The sequence below is a fragment of the Pelmatolapia mariae genome, linkage group LG7 (assembly GCF_036321145.2).
Source record: "Pelmatolapia mariae isolate MD_Pm_ZW linkage group LG7, Pm_UMD_F_2, whole genome shotgun sequence".
NCBI classification, from domain to species: domain Eukaryota; kingdom Metazoa; phylum Chordata; class Actinopteri; order Cichliformes; family Cichlidae; genus Pelmatolapia; species Pelmatolapia mariae.
Window position 1 is genome coordinate 61,475,237 of NC_086233.1, and position 22,630 is coordinate 61,497,866.

At 40.5% G+C, this 22,630-nt stretch overlaps 1 protein-coding gene across 1 annotated transcript in view; it reads left to right on the plus strand.

Annotated features, from left to right (window-relative positions):
• Positions 1-6,020: 6,020 nt before the first annotated feature.
• Positions 6,021-22,630, plus strand: part of tmtc2b (transmembrane O-mannosyltransferase targeting cadherins 2b) — an 81,405-nt gene continuing 64,795 nt past the window's right edge. The window contains exon 1 of the mRNA XM_063480121.1: positions 6,021-6,471. Coding sequence (XP_063336191.1) covers positions 6,389-6,471 — 83 coding nt within the window. The 5' untranslated portion in view covers positions 6,021-6,388. The remainder of the gene's footprint in view (positions 6,472-22,630) is intronic.

Below are 22,630 nucleotides of genomic sequence, written 5' to 3' on the forward strand. Positions count from 1 at the left end.
CTTTCATTCACTTATTTGTTGAGACTTTGTTAAGGATCAGGGTCCATTAAACGGTTTAAATCATGTCTGGTTGTTGAAGTATCCTAGGGACAATATCAAGAGACAATATTACAAGATTGCTCAAGCAGAAGGTCATTTCTGTGCCACAGAAAGACATAAATGTTCATTTTTGCAGCTTTTAAAGATTAAACACGACCCACAGTTATATTGTTCAGTGGAGTCGGTCCAGTACCAGTCATTATCGAGGCAGAGGTTAGGAATAACGAAGGTTTCAGTGATTTTCTCTGGAGTGGAGATGTTGATTCATCCGTGGAAAGACCTTGCTGCGGGTAATTTCATTATGCAGATGAGAAGGAGCGCCTCTGTGCCTGTGCTGAAAAGAACACGGGCGGCGTGCTGCTGGCAGCACACGTACGGCCTGGCACGGTAATCTGTATACCACCGCCACCGCAGTGATCTCCTGATCAGTTGCAGTTGTCCACTTTCCTTGGGTTGAGTTAACAGGAAAAATGGCATCCACAAAAAAGCCACAGCATTCCTCTGACAATGCCTATGTCTGTATAGCATAAACAGATGGAAGATCTTGGCTAAGCTCAGCCTGGGCTTAACTTTACTCGAGGATCTATTGTTTTTCTTTTTCCTTTTTTGAAAGCTAGAGCAGGCTACTGCTGTTCTGGCATCTGACTCCTGTGGAGAATTTGGTTCCTAAACAAGAAGAAAGGGAAGTTACCAAAGCCACCGTTGCTAATGATAAAAAAAATTCAAGAAGACATTTAATATTATACATTTCACAGAGTGTCGAAATAAACCATGGGAATGGTTCATTTTCTCCATCATTCTCTGGTTTTCTGTTCTTGTAGACAGTTTTTATTGTTCTCCTTCCTTTATGTCTTTGGGCCATAAAAATCCCCTCTCCTTTTTTCATGTTGGCTTTAAACCATTTCTGTTGTTGTGGCAGATGTTTTTATGCTTAAAGTCTATGAAATGTTAACAATGCAAACATATTCTTGCCAGGTTCAATGTTCCCTCTAAGCTGCGCACGTGCGCAATTGCGCACTGCTGGCACGGTTTGTTGCGCACAAAAAAAATCTAACCTGAATTGAAATTAAAATTAATACTTTAACAATTCTGTTTTGCAGTGTTAGTCAGTAAGTGACTGGCTGCTCCCGTATGGGATTAGAACGATGCCACCTTATCCCATAGTCCAGCCAATAATGCGATTTACATTCGTATATAGGCAGCTAATCAACGTGGCTGACAGGCTATGACAGCGTCCTTATGTGCGGACACCGACGGTCTTTTAGCTGGCAAAGCGGCGTGGCTGATGTGGAGTGAAGCCACGTTAATGACAACGTGTACAACCATTGGAGATGTGAGCAGGAGAGACGGAACAACTGACGGGAAAAGTGTGGACTTTATACCAGTTTTTAAATTGTGTTGATAGGCCACGTAAAACCAGAGTTATGATAAAAATATCTGCAATGTTTAGTTTTCTTCCTGAATACTGTCGTTGTTTATATTTACTGCGGGAAGAAACGGTAAAAACGGCGTTTTATAAGGAAAACGCTCGAAAGTGCTCTCCACCTGTGAGCAAAAACAAACTCCACCCCCCTCCCTTTCCTATTCGTCCAAAAAAGTACCATGTCGACCAATCACAAAATGATATGGCAACGTGGCATCTAGTTGTTAAGAAACGGGAGGAAGTTTTAGGAGTGACGACGGTGTTTTGAGATGTGAGAGTTTTGAGACGTTTAGCGCAAATCTTGTGTAGTTAGTGTGTAGTTAGTGTGTAGTGTAGTCAATAGTTTTGTTGTGTGTGTCAGAACAATGAGGCGACTGCTGAATGTTACAGGTGTTACAGGAGTGATACATCTCCTGTTGTCAGGCCTGCAGGTATCAGGCTGTTGTTCTCCTTTATGTCATAGTGGACAGAAATTATTTTTTGGAGTGGCACAAATAATTTGTGTGGCATCAAATTTGATGCAGAACAGCTGATTGTTCTGTAAATAGTTTGAAATGTTTATTTAAAAAACGCCTTGGCTGCATTTTTAGGTAAACAGCTGCAACAAACGTTGTTTTGCAAAACTCAATAACTTTTTTGAAGAAGTAACTATATAATTAATTGCCCAACATTGGTCATTATATACTGTATTTTGCAGACAGAGAGTTACAGGACTCTGTCCCAGACCACAGACTCATACTCATAATACAAGTCAGAGCTTTTTTTGAAAAGAAAGAAAGTTGTGTTTTCAAAATTATGTTATAATTTTTAAAATAGTGTTACATACGACACAGGTCAATGACTAGATTTTTTTTTACATTTTCATTGTAAGTGGGCTAAAGCAGTTAATTAAAAGTAGTCTAACATAAATGCTGTAATTTGATTATTTTAATAAACCATGTAACTTGGATGGATTCGATGCTGGCGTGACCACAGTGCTCACGTCTGATGTCGCTCACAGTGGTCCAAGGGACCGCTCAGGGAGTTTGTGTGTTCACTCAGACACATGAAAAATTTGAGGGAACATTGGTAGAGATGACTTGTAATATGCATGCACATTTTTTAAAATTAGTTATTCTTCTATAGCTTGTTTTAATTTTCACATAGAAAATCACACGAATCTTTCTCAGAAAGATTTCTGGCTTTAAGGAAAAAAATTTCCCTTCTTCGCCAGAGATCAAGACTTTCCTTCTCTACTTAAACTTGAGAGAAAAAGAGAAGAGCAGCATGCCTGACACTGCGGGAGGCATCGCGGTTCAAAGGAAGATGCAGAGTATGTGGATGGATTCCTAACTTGGTTGTGGTTACTTGTTGAGAAAAAGGTAGTGCAGATCTTCAAAAAACAGTTAAAGAACCTGAGGTTATGTACCTCTGATTTGGGCAAGTTTGTCCTAAAGATAATAGAAAGTGCTTTCTTCTCTGCTCACAATTTAATTGCTTTTTAAATTGGATCTGTTTCTGTCTATGTACCAGCGCCCCACGAAAATGTGTTGGAGAGACAATCTATGTGTGAGAGAACTGTTATTGCCATATTTAGAAGCAGTTCAGTCTAATCTTCCTGACATCACACGAGCAAGCGCCTTAAATCTCCCTTTCACCAGTGCTCAATACGACACCATCCACTGGAGAAAGTCCATCAAACGCCCTTCTCCTCAGTTTGAGTCAGAGTTAATGAGCCTGTCGTGTGGACAGACTTGCAAACTCTCCAGTGAAAAAGAGAACAACAAATTATATTAATTGAAATGCCACTCCTCTTCATTTGATGGACACCTTCCTTTTTTTACCTCCACTCAGCATTATGTTTCCACTGATGCTTCCACCACCAGCTCTCAAGCGAAAAGTAATTTGCTCAAGATAGTTTACTGCTGAGTAAGCAGTGTCGAGATGATATTCGGAGCTCATATCTCGAACTAATGATGTCATGTTGTCCCTGATTGCTAAAAAGCTGAGGTCTGATATCCTGCAGACAAAAGTGGGAGAGCGCACGAGGAATAAAAGAAAGGATTTTTTTTTCCAGTTCACATTCCTAACCCGTGTCAAGATAACATTTATTACATTGTGTTGATATTAAATGTTTTCTTATTTGATATTGTGCAGAATGCATATTCCTCCAAACCATCCACAAAGTGGATTAAGCTGCTTGGCTTCATGCAAAGCCATACTTCAGAAAGCCTGCATTTAGTGTCACTTTCTGCTTTAACATGCTCACGTTTGCTTCATTATTTTCATTCCATGCACGGGCAATTTGCGGCTCAGATGTGGCGTTGAACCTACTATTAGTCGTGTCCTTGTAATTCCTTTTACCGTCCAGGATCCGTACAGGGAGGTCTTCTTCTGTCACATACATCGGGCAACACTCCCGCTCCCTCCACCCTGCCAGGACACTCTTCTTTCTCTCATTCACCCACAGACGCACATGTTTTAACTTTGGTGAAACATTTATATGTGTGATGCTGAGAACTAACCATCATATATATTTATATATATATATATATATATATATATATATATATATATATATATACACATATACATATCAAGTGGGTTATGTTCATAATGATATATTATGAATTTTATTTAAGGATCCAGTGATCAGAGGTGTGGTAAGCAATCTATGCGCTTTGAACCTGATGAAAATAAATATATAAAAAGGAGCATGAATAATCAGTCAACAGAAAAATGTAGACTCTAAGCCAAAAAACAGAAAAACTTTGATCAGACTAATTAATTCCTGAAATGTATTACATCACAGTGTCCTGCTGCTGTCCTGTGAAAGGCTACATTGAAATGTTGCCCTGACAGATGGGGCTTGCCTATTGAAACAACCTTGAATCAATAGCAGTCGGCCAGACTACTGACTTTGTCTGCAACACTTTTACAATTATTCTGTTCTTCTGTTCTTTCTTTGCCGCTGGCCTAATACCTCCTTGTGTTGTGCAATATACTCTTAAAGGAAGTCCAAGAATCATGTTAACGGTCGTGATGATCATTTTAATTTCGAGATGCAATATATTGTTTTTGGAAATGTAGAAACATGCTGGTCATGTAAAACTGATAATAAAAGACTAAGTCTGGGAAAGTTTAATAATTACCAGACACTGAATTTACTTATCATGAAAAAGAACACCCAGCTTTGTTTTGTTTGTTCACTTCTAAAGTGGCAATTTTGTGCAATCACGGGAAAATCATTGGAAATGTTTGGTATTTAGCTAAGGACAATGTATTCAGTTGTATATTAGAGGCTGAAATAATTTACCTTGTTTAGTCTTCTCACAGACATTCTTGGCCTAAGGGCCCTCTAGTGGTCCCTTTGGGGCCAGCTTTACAACTTTTCTGACCCTTGTTGAGGAGAAAGAAATTCCTGAAAAGACACTGTCGCGACTCATTGTTCCAGTGTGGTAAACATATAATCTGCTCTTCACATCAAAAGCAGGAAAAGATTTTCCCGTCATCATTTATTTAAGAAAGTCAGTCTTTTAGGTCAAAGTGATCTCTACTCTCACACCATCTTGTCATTGGACTGACATAAATTACAATAATGTAGCTTTTAATAAGCAACTGTTATTTATAAGAATCGTCATCAAGGCAAGCGCACGGGATGTTAGTGTCTGCTTCAGCTGCTGTTCCCTGTATGTCTATATGTGCAGCAAATTGAAGTCACATTTAAAGTAGAGGGAAATATTTCTTACAGCCAAGCAAGCCTGTGTTTCTTTAATTATTAATTCTCCTATGTAAGCAATAGTAGCTATAGCCAGCAAATATTTTATATATTATTCTCTTCTGTAGATGTTAGATGAGCGCCACAGATTACATTGACATCCCGCTGGGATCGGTTTTGTGAAATTTAATATGATATTCGTTCATGAAGCATACCCTCGAACTCCACTCTAAGGACCACCTTGACATTATGGACTACTCTTAGCGGTATTAAGTGACCCCTACCAGCGGTTCTCAGCATCATGTAGTGTGATTTATCCCCTTTCTAGAGGAGGAGAGCGTGCGCATGCGCTCGGGTTCTCTCAAACCACATGCGTTAGGAGCATAGCTGCGTCAAGTTTGCAGAAATGCGAAGGTTTGGAGCGGAAGTGAAGTAGATTAATCCTCCATATTAAATCTTAAGATTTGACAGAAATGAAGTTATATTAGAAAACTAAATATTAATTATTAAAAGAGTATATATAAAAATCCTATACGGGGGGAGCTCACTGAATAATATAAAGCTTTGTTAAAATTAACCTCATGTGGGGTCAAAAGGCAGTTATGTGTCTTTTACGCCTTGTTTTATCTACTCATCTACATCCTGACACTGTATCGCAGGACTTTCATTAAATAAGGCTGCCGTGTTCTTTTGTCAACCTTTAGATGCACGTGGACACCTGTTTTTGTTCGCGCTGTCTCGCTGGAAAGTTTATTTTGAAAGTCTACTCGGATGTTGGACAATTCCAGACTGTCTAACTTGACCTCTGTCTCAATCGCGACGTTTAGCCAGCAGCGGCCGCTGAGCATCAGAGGCTGATCCTCCTCTGTGTCAGGGAGGCGTGCTGCGTGTGTTGTCACAGATTCACGAAACGCTGCTCGTGTTTTATTTCCTGCCCAACTCTCAGCGGGATAAAAAGCTCTCGGGCTCAGACCCAACATGGGTTAGAAAGAAAGCCACCTATGGATTATCCACTTTGCGCACTTCAGCGAGGATGATGGGGGGGAGAGAATGGACTTGTTTTCGCAGAGACATCCTGACAAAGACGGGGACTGAGAGGGACTAGAAACCGGGACTCGCTGCTTCTCTATCTCGCTTTGCATCTTTTTAATTTTCTTTATTTTTTCTCATTTCCCAGTTTGTTTAGTTTTGTTTTTGTTAGTATTTCCCCGCGCGCGTGCGAGGCAGAAATGTTTGCAGAATTGCTGTGCGGCGCCGTGGCTCTGGTCCTGTATGTCAACACTCTGGGCGCCGATTTCTGCTACGATGACAGGTACTTGAGTGAATGAATGACATCCAAACGCACGGTGCTGTATCCACTAGCAGGAAACCTCATCAGTTCTGTAGAGAAGCGATGATTTACTACTTGGAGGAAGGGGGCATTTCATTGCGTCAGCATCAAAACAGAGCGTTGTGTCTATCACTACAAACAGTCCGCCCGAAGGCAGGTATCACGTATCGGTAGTTTGTGCTCTGAGGAGAAGCTGAGTGATGGAAATGTCCCACTGCTTTGAAAGTCACTGTCAGAGTCCACAGTCCAGACACGTGTGCTTGTTTGTGACATGTGTGGCAGCTGCCTTGAAAGATAATTCCTTTGGGCTAATATTTCAACATTCCCGTGTTACAGCTGATCTGTCTTGGATCACAGCTTGTTGTTTTTCCCTAAGTTGAAAAGTGTAGTCAGGCAGCGCGCCCGTACGCCTCAGAAATAAGTTCTTCAAAGTCTGGACTTGCTCAAAGTCTTGAGATGTGCTGAGGAATCAATTGATCCCAACAGGGAAAAAATGTGCCTCATATCTCTGCAGCAGTTCCACACATGCACGAGTGTGCAAAGCGTTTTCTTATTCATTTACTTAAAAGAGGCAAAGTTGTAACCCATTTCACTGGTTTGTGGGCTCAGTCGCTGTTATGCAGGGAAATGCATTACTCATAGCTGGCCTTTTGATATTTGATGGCTGAATGGTTGTCAGTGCCTCCGGCTCCTTACTCTCCATCCATTGCCTTGATGTAGGTCAGCTGCATGCACATTTTATGCTCCTATCACTGTATCAACATCCTATCAATATTACTACAGCCATTATTCATAGTTGTTAGTCTGGGATGCTTTTTCTCTGAACAGAATATTGTGCAGTGCTGTGCATTTATTATAGGTGTTTTAAAGAGTAAAGCACACACAGAGAATACAGAAAACATCTACTAGTGGTGTATTTCCTGCACATCTCTGCTCACTGCTCTGTATATAGAACATTTCCTGCTGAGCACATTCCCCCTGGTCTTTTTCTTTCTTTCTTTTTTGCTGAAAGTATGACACTTTTTCTTTTACAGTTGTGTGTTGCTGTGCGTTTTGCACTTGGTGCTTAGGTCGGGTGAATCACATACTTGCATGATAGGAAGGTGGAGAGGTGAGAGCCGGCTGTTGGATAGCCCCTCCAAGTTTGAATGTAACACGGAAAGCCAAACCTTGATCATTCTATGAGGAGATGTTAACATAATTGTAAAATAATTATTTATTACCGCAGGAGTTTGGCTCCAAATTTTTTCTGGCTTTTTTGGTGAAACAGATGAGTGACCGAATTCGCCCATCCCAGCCGGGGTTTTGCTCTGACGTACAGTATTCTGTCTCTGACATCTTGTTCCATTGCAGGCTATCTGTCACATCCAGCGTTATCTGTTTTTAACACCGTGTGTTCCAGGCTTGCAATTAGCAGCCGTCTCCTGTCCCCCCTGGGCTCCACCGAGAGCGAGGGAGCGAGGAGAGAGGAAGGGTGTGTGCGGCGGTGCTGTATCATTTTAAGTACAACAGTCCTGGGCATACAAACTGATCTGACTTGCTAATGCTGGGTTAGGTTTGAAAAAAGATGATGTCTTTATGCTGTCATTATGGAAAATACTAAATTTGTAATGGCAATAAATCAGACTTCGAGCTTGCCATTACTAAACACCCTGCAGCCTTTAGAGTGGATTTATTTAAACTGTGACACTAATTTATGCGTCATTCAGATATTGTTTTTCATAAACTAAAAGGACACCAGAGTTACAGAATATAACGACGGCATGCCCCAAAATAAAGATTTATAGCTTCGATTGAACTTTTTATGGTAAACAGCTGAGGAGAAAAAAATAAATATAGCTGTTTTTCACAAGGCGACATTGATTCCTGTCGGTGAAAAGATAGATTGTGTTTCTCCTTTGCTCCTGGCTGTGAAACTAATGCCCAGACTTAAATCAGTTTGTGATTTAAAATCAAAATTCAAGATAAAATGCCTGGGGGGCACAAAGATGCCATAGAAGAGACACCTGAGGATTCATAGTCGCTTTGCAGCAGTGCAATACTTCTCAAATTCATTCTTCTCATGGTAACAGGAGTGCCTCGGTCACATGCGTCTTATCATATGTGTTCAGTGGTTACACATTAATTTAAGCAAACTTTATGCTTGGTAACCAAGGCGGTAACCAAGGAAGTTCATATTTAAAAGGAGAGGGGAAAAAAATTAGTTTACACATGTTAAATTATTTTTCTCCAGAGTCTAAATAAAATAATTCCATGCAAGTCAGTTTTCTGACCCTGCAGCCGGTAATGCCCCTCATTTGATACGAATGACAGCGTGGAAGAGCGACCTGCTCTCCACTGCCAAATTCCCGGGGGGTGGGGGGGCTTTTCCTTTACCTCCCTGGGACACAGTCATCATTAGCACATACACAGCTTTGACACCTGCACTGGAAAATGGGAATCATACGTCATGTAGTTCATATCAGCACTGCTGCAATCTACAGTTAGGGCTGAGTGAAGGAATGGGAGAGCTCAGATAAATGTCAGACGAGAAATACTGGTGCAATATTCTGCGGCTCCCTGTAAGCCGTGTGCACCAGGAACTCGCGTGATAATGAAAAGACCTCCGTGGTTTGATTGCAGGATTCTTTTATTCGGTTATAAAAACCTGTTGAACGCAGGTTAATCAAGGTGACGGTGTTTTTAATGAAGCTTAAAAGGCTGCCAAATTCTCCATTTAATAGCTGTAAACACTGGACTGTTTTTAAGATATATTTTACCTCCCCCCCCAAACACACACACACTGGCTTTATGGATTATTGTTCACTGTCAGGAGTTTGATGGATGTGATGAACTGCACCCACCTCATTTTTCCACCCTCGTGTTATGGTGTACAATTTGACTGTGTGAGGATGTGTGAAGGTTGTGGGTCACGCTGAAGGACGCAGCCTCCCTGGGCATGGCCAGTGATTTATAATGGTCAGACAGTTGGTAAAGGCGAGTCATCGTACAGCTCCATGCTCTCAAAGTTTTATTAGAGAAGTTGGGATTGAGGGCAGAACCAAAACCTGCTTTGCTGAGGCAGTTTATGTGAGGTTTGGGTGGTGACTCATGTTGACACCACCCAAATGTTATAGTAAATATGGTGAAGGAAAAAGAAACTATTAAATATTTGTTTTTAGTTCAAATTTATTCAAGTTTTCTTCAAGTTTAACTTCAGAGACGTGTAGACAACCTTAATCTGGCCTCTGAGGTGGAGACCAGAATACTTTGACCTACCTGCCCCAGTATAGGCTTGTCCATACCCATAGCTGTCTCTTCTTTGGCACAGTGTCACTGCAGTGATCTTGAACCCTACTCTCATAGCCTATACTGTAGGATTGCTGCTTAGCATTGCGGTTATCTTGAGGGCCCAAGGGCGGCAACCCAGCAGCCTGAATATCTCTACTTTTTTTCCCAGTCAGGGTTTCTTAGCCTGCGCCCTGTAATTATCGTCCTGCCTGCAGAGAGGGACTCACGACATGGTTTCGTAGATGTAGCTACGCTGCTGTTTCTCTCTGCATCTTTTTTTCCCTCTGTCTCTCTTCCTTTCAGCTACCCCCCCAAAAACCTTTAGGCCCCCAGCTTCTATCATCCAGTGTCTCCAGATGGTCTCGTTCTGTAAGCAGTTTAGGGTTTTTCTCCCTTCACCAGTTTCAGGGGGAGCATTTGAAGTGGATTCAAATGGAGGTTGTTTGTTGCTTGTAGTTGCCAGGATGGAGACATCAGAGTTCATGCTGACACAGTCAGTGAAGATAGCCTCATGACAAAATAATATAATGTATTTAAAACTCATGTATTTAGTTTTTCAAAGGGGCCATAATCACTGTTTAGAATAGATCGAATCTGTGTAATGCAACCAAAATGACAAACGTGCACATAATTATCACCTGACTCTGTGATACACAGAGCTTTCCAGCATTTTTCAACTCATTATTTATGTTATGGCCTTCAGATTATGTGCTTTGATTTATTCTCACCGCTCTTATATGGTTTTCCATCACAACAGATTCATATTCCTCGATTGCTTTTCCCAGCACCAAGTAGCAGACTGAAAAAGTGAGGCAGAATTAATATTGGAGTCAGGTTTCCTCAATTCCCAAACAATTCAGCTGAAGAAAATTAAAGCTCTTCTGTGTAAATGTGAAGAACTCTTTAATCCGTTAGTTTTAGGTTGCAGTGTTGTTCTGCTAAATTCAGTTAAAAAGATTTTACATATTGCAATGTCCTTTGATGGGGCAGAGTTCTCCACTCAGCCAGAGCTTTTCTAACATGTGGTAAACATTTACACATGTTAGAAAGCATTAAAATAGACCCAAAAAATCATAGGTCTGTTTTTACCAAAGCTGTGATCTTTTCCTAAAACTAACCAGTTAGTTTTGTTACCTAATCCTAAGCCAACAGTCATGGCTGCAAACAAACATGATCCCCAGTCTCCTGGGTCAAAGTCCTTCACGTTTGACTTGAAAGACTCTGTGATCTTGAAGTTTTATGGACATTAACATATGTAATGATTCTTATCTTCAAAGTTATCACAAATATTATTTATATTGAAAATAAATATATATATATGACCTGTTGTTTTCAGGACAGGACATGTTAAAACAAGATTTATTGCAAATTTAAATCAAGTTAAAAATGCAAAGAACTCATTTTTAAAAAGCACAGATGAAAGAGCTGTAATGGTTTTCTTCAGTGTGACTCTGTTGTCAACGGTAAGAACCTTGGGCCCTGCATATCCTTCCTTCAACTGCCAGACTGTATAATCTGCTGGCAGGATAGGAAGGAGACATGTGGGAGGTATCCTACTCACTCCTGGTGGCTCCACACTCTCTCTAATAAATATTCTAACAGGAATGTTTCTGATTATCATTTACAGATTTTTAGCTCCAGTGTGAGTCTGTTGACATTCCACGTGTGAGCGCTGCCAATGTGCGGTGAATGTGACAACTTTTTGAAATCTTCATTACAATATCTCTCAGATTTCCCTTCAAATGTACCAGAAAGAGGAAAAGAAGAAAGACGATTCTTCTTTTAAAATATGACTCCTTTACACCAGCTCAGAAAGATCAGCTCACTTTCAACCACAGATAGATTGGATCTCAATTTTCCCAAGCTCTCGTTTCCTAACAGATAGCCAGTGAGGGTAGAAATGGTTATTTTCTCTCTCACCACAATTGCAAGATAAGCTAGCCTGGCAGAAATTCGTGTGTTTCTAAAAATACCATTAATGAGGGGTTCTGATATGTTTGCGAGTTTCTTTTCTTACCAACAAAACCCCACAGAATTGCTCGAAGCATGCGTCTTGGATGGAGTGAGTTCATATTTAGGTTAATAGGAAACAGCTGAGTAGAAACGATGCTACTCTCACTCCTTCACACTGTCATCGGGCCCAGAATATGGCCACGCTGCATCTTTGTTACTGCACCGAAACTCCTGAAGTTCATTTAAAAAATGTTGGCTCTTATGTTGCATTCACTGTGGTGAGGACAGAAAGGGGAAATAAGACAGAAAGACCTGCATATCTGTAAACATGCAATGGAGACTAAACTTGAGAAAGCGTTTTATTGGTGGACATCCTAAGATGTAAAAAGTGTAAAAATGCACACAAAGAATATTCTGGTGGTTGTTGAACCAGTAAAAAACATTCAGCAAACGGTCGTGTGGTTGTGGCACGGCAGGATCTGCTGATGCACTGAATGCTTCAGCCACAACTTCCTGTACGGCGTTTGCGATCCGAGGAACTTTTGGATTTTTTGGAAACTTTTTTTTTCCCACAATGCTTTATGTGACTTCTTGTAAACCACTAACTGTTAATTAAATGCAAAGCAGATTTCAACAAGACGGATTAAGAATCAATTTGAATTTAATGCTGTGAAATTTGATTTTCGTATTCATGGTCTTTAGAGGATAAATTCTAAATTTTGCCAAGACTTTGCGAATTCTCCCCGTACCTGCACGGGCGCTCTCTTGGTACTCTGGCTTCCTCCCGCAGTCCAAACATGAACATGTTAGGTTAATTGTTTATCCTAAATTGGTCATGGGTGTGAATGAGAGCATGAAAGGTTTTCTGTCTCTCGCTGATAGACTGGTGACCTGTCCTGGGTGGACCCTGCCAGCTGGGATAGGCTCCGTCCCAGCTTTTAGTTCATAGCATTGTTGTTCTGTGAGTACAGCCTCAGAAAACAATGACAACAAAGTGGCCTTGAATTTCTCTTACAACTATTAAAATATCCAGTATTTATTACAGAACATTAAGGCATTCAATGTGTTACAACCTAAATATTCTAAACATTGTTACTAAATCTGATTAGGTTGTGCACACCAACAGGCTGTAATGCGTAGCCAGGTTTTTAAACCTAATATGTAATCCTGACTGACATCTTACACAGGGAGCACGCTCCTTCCTCGCTTCTGGACACGCATAACCTTCAGGTCCAGATGGTGTCTAGACGTTGGAGAAACACGATACATACATGAGTCTTAAATACCTCTAATAGTTGATATGCTCCTGATCAAATGGCACTCTGTGATATCTGCATGCTAAAATGCAGGGAATGCATTGTTTCATTATAAGATTGAAGCTGGTAATGAATATATAGCATGCCCACGAGTTCTTGAAAGCCACCTCTGTGCTCTCACCAGGCCAGATCAAGATACTTTAAAGCTACTTTAAAATAATCAGGCTCTGAAGCAGGGTAATCACCCAACTGCCATGCAGGGGATGAAAAATGGTCCATATGTAGCTGTCGGGTGTGCTGCCTGGTGGTGGATTGAGGCATTAGAGATCAGTCTTTACAATACTACACAAGATGTTGACCTTAGTCCACTTTGAGTATTCTCATTGCCTTGGCTGGCTGTTTAATTAAAGTTGACAGATTATCTTGCTTAATAGATCTTGCACGCACAGTGTACTGCAGACAGAACCACACACACACACACACAATAATTGCCTTAAACAATGTGTAGTACCAGTCTAAATCCCACCCACGGTCAGTTTTGTGTGGCAGACATTCACGACCACAGTTCAATGACGTGAGAAAGGCGTTGACGCTGCCAAGAATCAGCGCATCGATTGATAAAGGGCAGCTATAGGTTTTGCTGCCATCGTTGTAAATATGTCTCAGATGATTAAACTCTAATTGGCAATGGGTCTAGACAAGTGTTTGGATTTCCAGGGCTAATGCTGGCTGATGGCTCTTAAGCCACGGCCACTCTCAGGCTCTTGGCCCTCTTCATATTAATGGGATTAACAGCACTATGGATGAGGGCGTGTAAGCAGAGAACCCCGAGCTATTAGAAACAAAAACTTCCCTGTCCCCCATATCCAACAGGGATGCTATAGTTTGGCTTTTTCAGCAATGAAGAGGAAAAGGCTTCTTTTCACTGTGCTTCACCATCTCTGTGGCAAGAAGCACTGGCTCATTTCGATAAGGTTATGACACAAGTTGGCCGGTTCAGAGCCAGTGCCTTTGTTCATTGTAAAAAGAAAGCTTTGTGTGCTCCCTCTGTTCTCCCTGGACCCAGTGAAGGCGACCATTTGTTGCCAAATAGAGGGGAATTAATCCCCGTTTGTGTTGTCCTGTTGTTTATGAAGGACAAAGAATCAAGACCCCAGAGGTCACTGTTTGAACAGAGCAGAAAACTGCTGCAGCATTGTGCACCAAACCTGTCAGAACCAATTGGGCAATCCCATTACGGCTGTACGTGCTCTGTTACATGCTCTCAAAGTTCTGGCTGTTCTCAAGTGGTAAGAAGACAGAGGAATGAGGTCAGAGGATTCACGGTTGGTGATCCCAAAGAAGCCCGACTGTTATGAGTATGCCAGCTAAATTATCCAGTGTCTTGGTTGTATTGCTGGAAAATCACGTCTGTCAGTGCACTTGGGACTTCCAAACTGAAAACGAGTCACCTGCTTAAACAAAGCTGCCAGATACAAAAGTAGGTTCATTTAGTTGTTTAAATTGATCATCATAGCAGTTACAGTGTTTGTCATTTTCGAACCATGTTTTAATAATGAACAAAGTTCATTAGTTCAAAGTAATAAGGGAGTTTTCACACTTATAGTTCTTTTACTCTGGTCCGAGTCAGTTGATGAGTTAGTAAACTTGTAGCTTTTCTCTGTGGTTTGGTTTGTTTTCACACAGAGAAAAATCCAAGTGAGTTCCACTAAAAACTACAGTATGTGAGAATATTTAGAAAACGCAGCATTTATGTTCATTTCATGGCTAGCTGCTAGCCTGTACAGAGCGTAACACATCTGTAGTACTTGTAATGTACACCTGGTAGTCTGTTCAGATCGAGGTCGGATAACATTCAAACGAAGCGCACCGGAGTTCGATCTGAGCCGTACCATCACCACCTCCTGTAAAGGGTCTGGGGCAGTTGTTTTGGTCCACACCCGAGTGCTGTGCTCACACCTGCACAAACGAACGGCACCAAGGGGGAAAACCAACCCGAGTTCAATTTAAATGGACTAAACACTGGTAATGTAGATGCCAGTGCTCTAACTACATTATTGCTAAAAAAGCAACATGGTATTAAGCATTGTTTTCAATAAATTGCATGCTCAAAAAAGTCTTTTGTCTCACTCCCCTTCCTTCTTGGTGCGTGTTGAAGCTCAACTTGGAACCTTGTTAAGATCCAACCATGCAAAATATTATTATTATTTTATTTTTTTTTTGCCATTTTTCCAGTGGTCTTAAACTTTTGATCAGGACTGTATTTTGGTTTGTGAAGTAACCTTTGCTGCATCTAGATGGTGTGTTCCTGCAATGCTCTGTTACTTCGGTTATTTTAACATTGCAGGGTTGAGGATTTCTTTCTGCTTCTTGTCAGGTTCAGGTTCATTCCTTTAAGGGAAACAAGTGTTAGAAATCCTCTGACTTCTGTTATTATTGTGGTTTAAGTGGTTTTCACATATGATTACAGTATCTGGTGTTTCCTAAGTGTAGTGAGTGAGTCAGATGCAGTGCAGTAGAGCCTGTGGTCTGGCCAGTTGAGCTACTGTGGGTAACCTGCTGCAGCTGCTGCTCCCCTTGGACCTTTAACACTGGGACTTAACAGAAGCCTTTTGTGGCACATATTCTGAAGTTGTGTGCTGTTTGCCATTGAGCTGAGGTTGTACGGAGGACAGATTATTGCACAGTTCAGATGAGAAAAAGGAAATTGAGAAGGACTGCTTGTTTATGTGTTGTTGCACTCCTTTTCTATATATGTGGATGGAGAAGCTGACAGAGCAAATTGGAGACTGAATTCTTGCGGACCCGGACAGTCCCAGCAGTACGAGTTGCCTCCTCCCTCTCTCTTCCCTCACTTCCTACCTCTTACCAGACCACAGCAACGGAGGAAGCACATCTTTTCACAAGCTGCCTCTAATTGATACTGTTGAGCCCTGGGAACCCAGAGTGTGGTTTTAGCGCTCTGAAAAAATGCGTGCAAAGCACAACAGCCTGCAGCATGCCACCCTCTGGGACACCACAGGTTATTTACAACCACACGACCAGTCTGGTCCAGGACCTCATATAGTTTAAGTGAATTAAAAAAAGGGGGGGAAGAAAACTCCACCACACTTGGATGTGGCCTTTGCCAAGCCTTTCATGAAATAGCTTCACTGGGAGAGGGCAAGAGTTGAATCCAATCCAGAGCTGTAATCTTAGCCTTGGGGGGCTGCTCACTAAATAGTTGTGTGCGATATGAAAGCTCCATACAAGATAAAGAAGTAGCTTCCTACTTTTTTTTCTGTTGGTACATGTGCTTTCCCCGGCAGCTACACCTGCAAAGTATTCAGGTTATTTTCTTTATTTTTTTAAATAAATGATTTTCTGTATTTTGAATACAGCTGCAGGGCCATCAGGGGCATATTCTTTTTAATTTTATTTTTTGTGTTTGGACATGTAAAGGTGGAATTACCAAATCCAATCGAATGTGGTGTGAAATGACTGCTTCTAATGTAGCTTGTCATGGCTCGGTGAGGCAGACGAGTCTGACATCTCTCCAGATGGAGAACAGCTTGTGTTGTATAGTATTTCACGCACAGGGCCAAGTTTGTAGTTCACTGTTTCTCTCTGCCTTACTCTCTCTCTGTCATTGTGAACACAATCAACCCGGTGACTGATTGATGGGATCGTGATTGTTTACAGGGTTGATTTCGGCGGTTTATTTTGGCTCACAGCACTGACCCTCGGCATTTGCGGCTGAGGTGTTTCTCTTCAACTTTGACCTTTTACGTGTGCGACTTTCGTTTTTCAGCCGTTCTGCCGAGTAAGGTCTTCATCTTCTCCACGAGGTGGATTCGCACAGTTGGCACAGGTTTATTCCTGGTCAGCAGAGAACATTTAGTTTAGCAAAGGTGTCCAAGACACTTGGCCCCCCCCCTTTCTCCAACCACAGAGAAAGAAAACCACCATACCAAGCTCTCAATAATATGGCAGTAAATGGAAGTCTGACTCTGGATTGTGAAAGTTTGGTAGTAAGTCTACATTTTTTTGCTGTGTGCAGGTCTTTTTCTGATTTAACTATGCGGTGCCTTATAATACTTACCTGATGAAATGTCAAGTGTGCCCCAAACCAAACCCTTAAGTGGCTTCTCCAAAAGAGTCCAGCATTTACAGAAGACTCACTTCTTGCCACCACATGGTAGATACATCAGTGGTTCTTTTAATTAGGAAGCAGTTAAAGAGAAAATCCATCCTCAGCTCTGCTGGCTCGCAAGCTTTGTTTTCATTAGTGTGAGTGACTGCTGGGGTCCCAGATGAAGACCCTAACCACCAGACACGTCTGTTCAAACAAACAGTCATTCATAAACCTCCAGTCTTTTCTCTTTTTGCCAATTTTTTTTAACACAACATTAATCTGAACCACTTAGCAAGTGTTTTGGATTAATGTTATGTTTTTCAGAAGCTTACTGCACCGTCTTGGAAAAAGACAAATGAGAAGAATGACAATTTTAATAAGGAATGTCTTGAGGCAAGTCAATTTCTGTCTGCAAAGAAGTGAGAAATCTTATCCTTTTGGCAGATTTCCTTCACTTGTGTAAAGAAAAATGCATTATCAGAACTGAACATGAGCACTTTCACTGCTTCCACCATTTATTTGATGTAATGCCTAAACATTTCCTAATTAATTTTACCCGTCGCTCTACTTTAACTGATAAGACTGGTGGCTCTTAAACAATGTGAGTAAAGTAGAGCTAAAGTAAAGCAGGCAGGTAACCTACCTTCCTGTGCACTCCATTGAGACGTGGCCCCTTTTCTTTGAGGAGAATAGACCTTGATTGGTGCTTCTGTTTTCTAATTGGCTAAACAACACATTCTGAAGTGCTGATTGTCCACAGGAACCCACCAGTTCATTGAGAGGTTATTGATTTTTAGTGAAGAGAAAAAGAAAAATCCTCCCATAGTTTCCCTGCGAGTGCCACAGACGGATGGTGCTTATTACATGAATAAGGATGTCATTTGTTTCTTCCTCCAGCCGGTGCAAATCGTATTCATTCATTCAGCGAAGTGTAACCCTGCAAGGTAAAAATTAATGACTTATATTTCTGTTGTCTGCAGTGTCACAGTAGCATACGTCTCCATTTAACACGTGTGGTCATTTTCCCTGTTTTTTTTGTTTTTTGTTTTTTTTTTATGGCTTGATCCAAATAGATACACTAACATGAGAATGTAAAATAATCTCTTTTGCGTTTTGCGTGTGATCTGTTGCATGTAGCCAACAATTATAGGTCAGATTTATAAAGGGGATTACTGTGTATCTGATACTTTACTGTTGGAGACGTTTGGCGGTAAATCCTGTGGATGAATGATGGATGCCAGTTGTCACTATGAACAGATGAGTTGGCAGGAACACACGCTGGCATGTTTTCCTGCTCAATGAGTTTTTAATTTGCGGTAACGACTTGACATCGGCAAATTATGGGTATTTGGAAATCAGAAAATCAGACCTCTGTGAAGGAGCGAAACAACTGTTTCATATACCTGATAGAAGAGTGCCGATAAATTGCTTGTTTTACTAACTTGCAGCTTTGCTTTTCTTCTTCTTCATCTTCTTTTTTTGGGGCTTATTAAAATATATTATTTAGGCCCAGCTTTCCTTAAACAGGCCGACTTTTATAAGTACACAAAATACATAAAAGAAGGTATCAGGGTAAGAAAAAGTGACATGAAGCATTAGTCAGTACAGCTTCCACTTTTTCTACTGAGCCGCAGTTATTAGACACAATTTACAGTTGCCTTCTTGGCTAGTTTATAGTATTTATTTGTTTAACACACATAATTATCCCTGATTCTCAGTTTGGCTATTGTTGCACATTTGTATTTTTTTCAGTGTAATTGGCTGTTGTTTTCATAGGCACTTTGTGTTTTACACTAAATTACAAACTTGGCTCTCACTCCGTGCAATTACAATTTCCCCTTTGAGAGCCGTGATTAAGCTATGCTTGGGCTCCAGACAAGGCAAGCTTTCTTATTGCAATAATTCCCCCCAAAAAATCTAGATTTTACATGGAAATAGAAATTATGTAGAGTAGAAATATGAATGGAAAAAAAAAGCACTTCCTGAACAAATTACTCAAATTCCTGTCATCTCATGCTCAGTGTTGCCAAAGTCTAATAGTTTTAAAATATGCTGTCTGAGTATTGTTGGAAAGGACGCATGGTTAGCCCTGCCATGATCACATAATTATCATTATGAATGATCTCATGGCATTTCATAAGAAGACCTCTGGTTTTCTTCAAAAAGTAGCCTGTGCTGTTTAACATAACATCCACGGTATGATTGATAGAGAAAATGACAATTCAAAAAATATTGCCTTTTTATTCAAGCAAGCCATCAGAACCTATTTTTAATCTCAACGTTGTCTTTTAAAAGTAAACACAAACAAATCTACACCCATTCAAATATAGTTAAACATGTCTTGATGCATGCTCAGTCATCCAGGTAAGTAAATCCCCCAAAGTTGATTCTGTTCATCTGGACGTAGCGTTTTCAGTCATCCAAGTGACGTCTTCAGTCTCAGCTGACTGCAGGTTTCCCCAATCTTATAAACAGGACATTTGCATAATGACTGAAACCAGCCCACTGAAGGAACAATGGGCTGGGAGGTCCGTTCCTTCATCATTAATATGCAAATTCTCATGACCATTGATCAACAAACGCTGCAAAGTACTGTTCATAAGATTGGGGAAACCTGCAGTCAGCTGAGACTGAAGAAGTCACTTGGATGACTGAAAATGCTACGTCCAGATGAACAGAATCAACTTTTGGGGATATTTAAACATGATAACAGGCGGGTCATTAGCTTCTCCTGAAAGGACACTAAAATTGGATCAAATCAAATACTAAAACCAACTAATAGGAAACGTAAATGTGGAAATAAGATGATGCTAAATTTAAAATAACAGTATTTCACAAGAAAAAAAAATACAAGAAAAACGTGCTCCATGGTCTACTAGGTAAAGTGTCGTACCATCACTACACAGTTCCAGCTCCTGAGTATGGGCAGTCTCCCTAAGAAGCTTGGCTTTCTCTTGTAATAAAACAGACCAGTGGAGAAAAAAATCAATATCTAAGCGTTTCACAATTTTACATCTTTTGTGGTAGAAAGAATTGTTATATATATATATATATATATATATATATATATATATATATGTGTGTGTGTGTGTGTGTGTGTGTGTGTGTGTGTGTGTGTGTGTGTGTGTGTGTGTGTGTGTGTGTGTGTGTGTATAAAAATGTTATTTTTAAAAAGGAGCTCATTCTCAGACTTTAACCCTTAGTTTACTGTAAGGATGATTCAGCTGCAGCCACAGTGTAAAGTGGATTATTGTTTAATCTTTCAGTCTGTGGTTAATTGCCTGCTTTACTTCTCTTACTTTATTAAATCCATATCCTTTTGCGAGGGATTTCTTATGCCGGTGCATGTGCTGTAGTCTGGATAGTTCTCCTATACAAATAAAAAAATAAAATCAACAGCAGGCTTTTCTATATTCATGATTCTTAGAGTTGAAAAAGAAAGCCTTGAAGGTAAGGTGCATTTGATCTCCAACACAGGTTTCATCACAGCATTGATGAGTGAGATGAAAGAATATCAGAACTGGTCAAACATCATGTTCTTATTTAAAACATTGATCAAAGCATCGACGTGTTACGTCCTAGTACGGGATGAAAACCCAGTTCTCCTCCGTGGGTATGCACAGCGTTATGACCACAGCACAGTTACGCTCTCTGACAGCTCTAAACCTTGAAGCAGAGGTCACTCGCATATTCATAAACCTCAGTACAGATGACGTGGATGCCGAGTTCTAAATATTTTCACATGTGCATAGATATTGTGGTTTGTTGAGAATAAACAGCAACACAAATGATTTCAGGGTCAGCTGTTTCTTATATAAATAGCTCGTGGCAGATTTTGTATGATACCAACACAGAACTCACTGCAGCATGACAAGACAACGTAAAATCTGGAGCAGCTGAGAGCGTTCACCTTGTCAACGTAATAAAAACCGCAATGATGCAAGTTTAGCCGTGTGTGGTGCAACCGCTGTCTGATCTGAATCAATCTCCTGCCATCTTAGTGCAGTAGCCAGCATTAGTTTTACTGGAAAATTCGCCTTAAGTCTCCTCGGGATAAACTGTGTTCCTAATGTGCTACAGTTTTCTGCTTTTTTCCCTTTTTAAAAAAAAAAAAAAAACAGAGGATACTCTAAAGATATTCTAAAATCCCCTCATTCACTAATGCTTAACAGGTCAGCCACACTTTCGAAGTAGAGAAGATAGTGTTGCATGTTTGGAAAAATATGAAATAACACGCGATGCCTCGTGGTAATTGTTAAGCTGATGCAGGTGAATAAATCGTTCCAGCAATGCAAAAACACTTGCCTCAATCTTTCAGCAAAGATGACTAAATCTCATTTACATCGTTCATAACTAGATGCACTGCTGTGGAAACATTTCCTGGCATAGCACCAGCATCAGTATTTTCTCTGGTACGCCTGCAGTGTTTGAGCTCATATTTACTGCGTTGTTTTCAGCAGCGTTTGTCTGTATTATAGGCTCAGGCGGCGATGTGTTTATGGGTGTTGGGACTGTGTTTATTTGTTCAGGATTTAGAGTTGTTTATTTGGGACCAGCAGCTTACAGTACGTCTATTCAGGCAATTTAGACATTTATGAGCTGGATATATATAAAAAAGAGCTTAGTGTTCAGCAGACTCTACCTCGAGAGTTTTGGTATAGCTAAAACTTCTTTTGGTTTTAAGAAACTCATGAAATTTCTGAGTTTGACTCAGAAGCAAGTAAAGGTATCCATTTTTGTTTCTAAATTAGAGTTCAGTGATTTCCTTAAAAATGTTACTAATCCAGGATTAGTTTTAATTCATTAATTTGCTGCTCTAATGGGTACGTTTGCAGATATACTGTATATTGTGTATTTGGGATTACATTTCAGATCTTTAACAATTTTAACTCTGCAGATTTCAACTGAAAGCATGTTTTGTGCTACTTGTGGTTATTTGCATTCAACACATGGTTAATTAACGTACCATTAAACATGCAGGTTATGTTCTGTCTCAACTTTCATAGAATTTAATTAATCAAAGCAAAATTATCTTAAAATGGGCTGGTTAATCAGACATTATGATGGTTTGGGCTGACTAAGTCATTGTGTTGGCTCCCTACATCAAGGATAACTGGTTGCCTATAACCAGCTATCTAGTAAGGCTGGTACTACATGTGGCAGGATCCCTCCTGGCTTTGTGAAATGAAATGCCAACCACAGCCCTGAGGCATAGCTGACTGGAAGAAGGGAAAAGGAAAACCCATGACCCAACAGGAAGATCAATACTACATGATAAAGCTGTGGAAATGTTGCTGCAGCCCTTTGTTCTCATTCAGACTTTGCTATCAACCAGCCATTTTGCCACATTACAGCTGGAATCTAATTACCAAAAAAGAAAAACTTATATCAGTGACACAGGCCATTTGTTTTTACTGGCCATGTGTTTGACCATGTGGTTTTTCCATTCCAAGGCCGAGAATGATTCTTTTAACTGCCCACCATTGTAAGTGATATCAAGGATATAAAATACAATGTGGATGCCCAAAATAGCCTTTTAATATCCAGC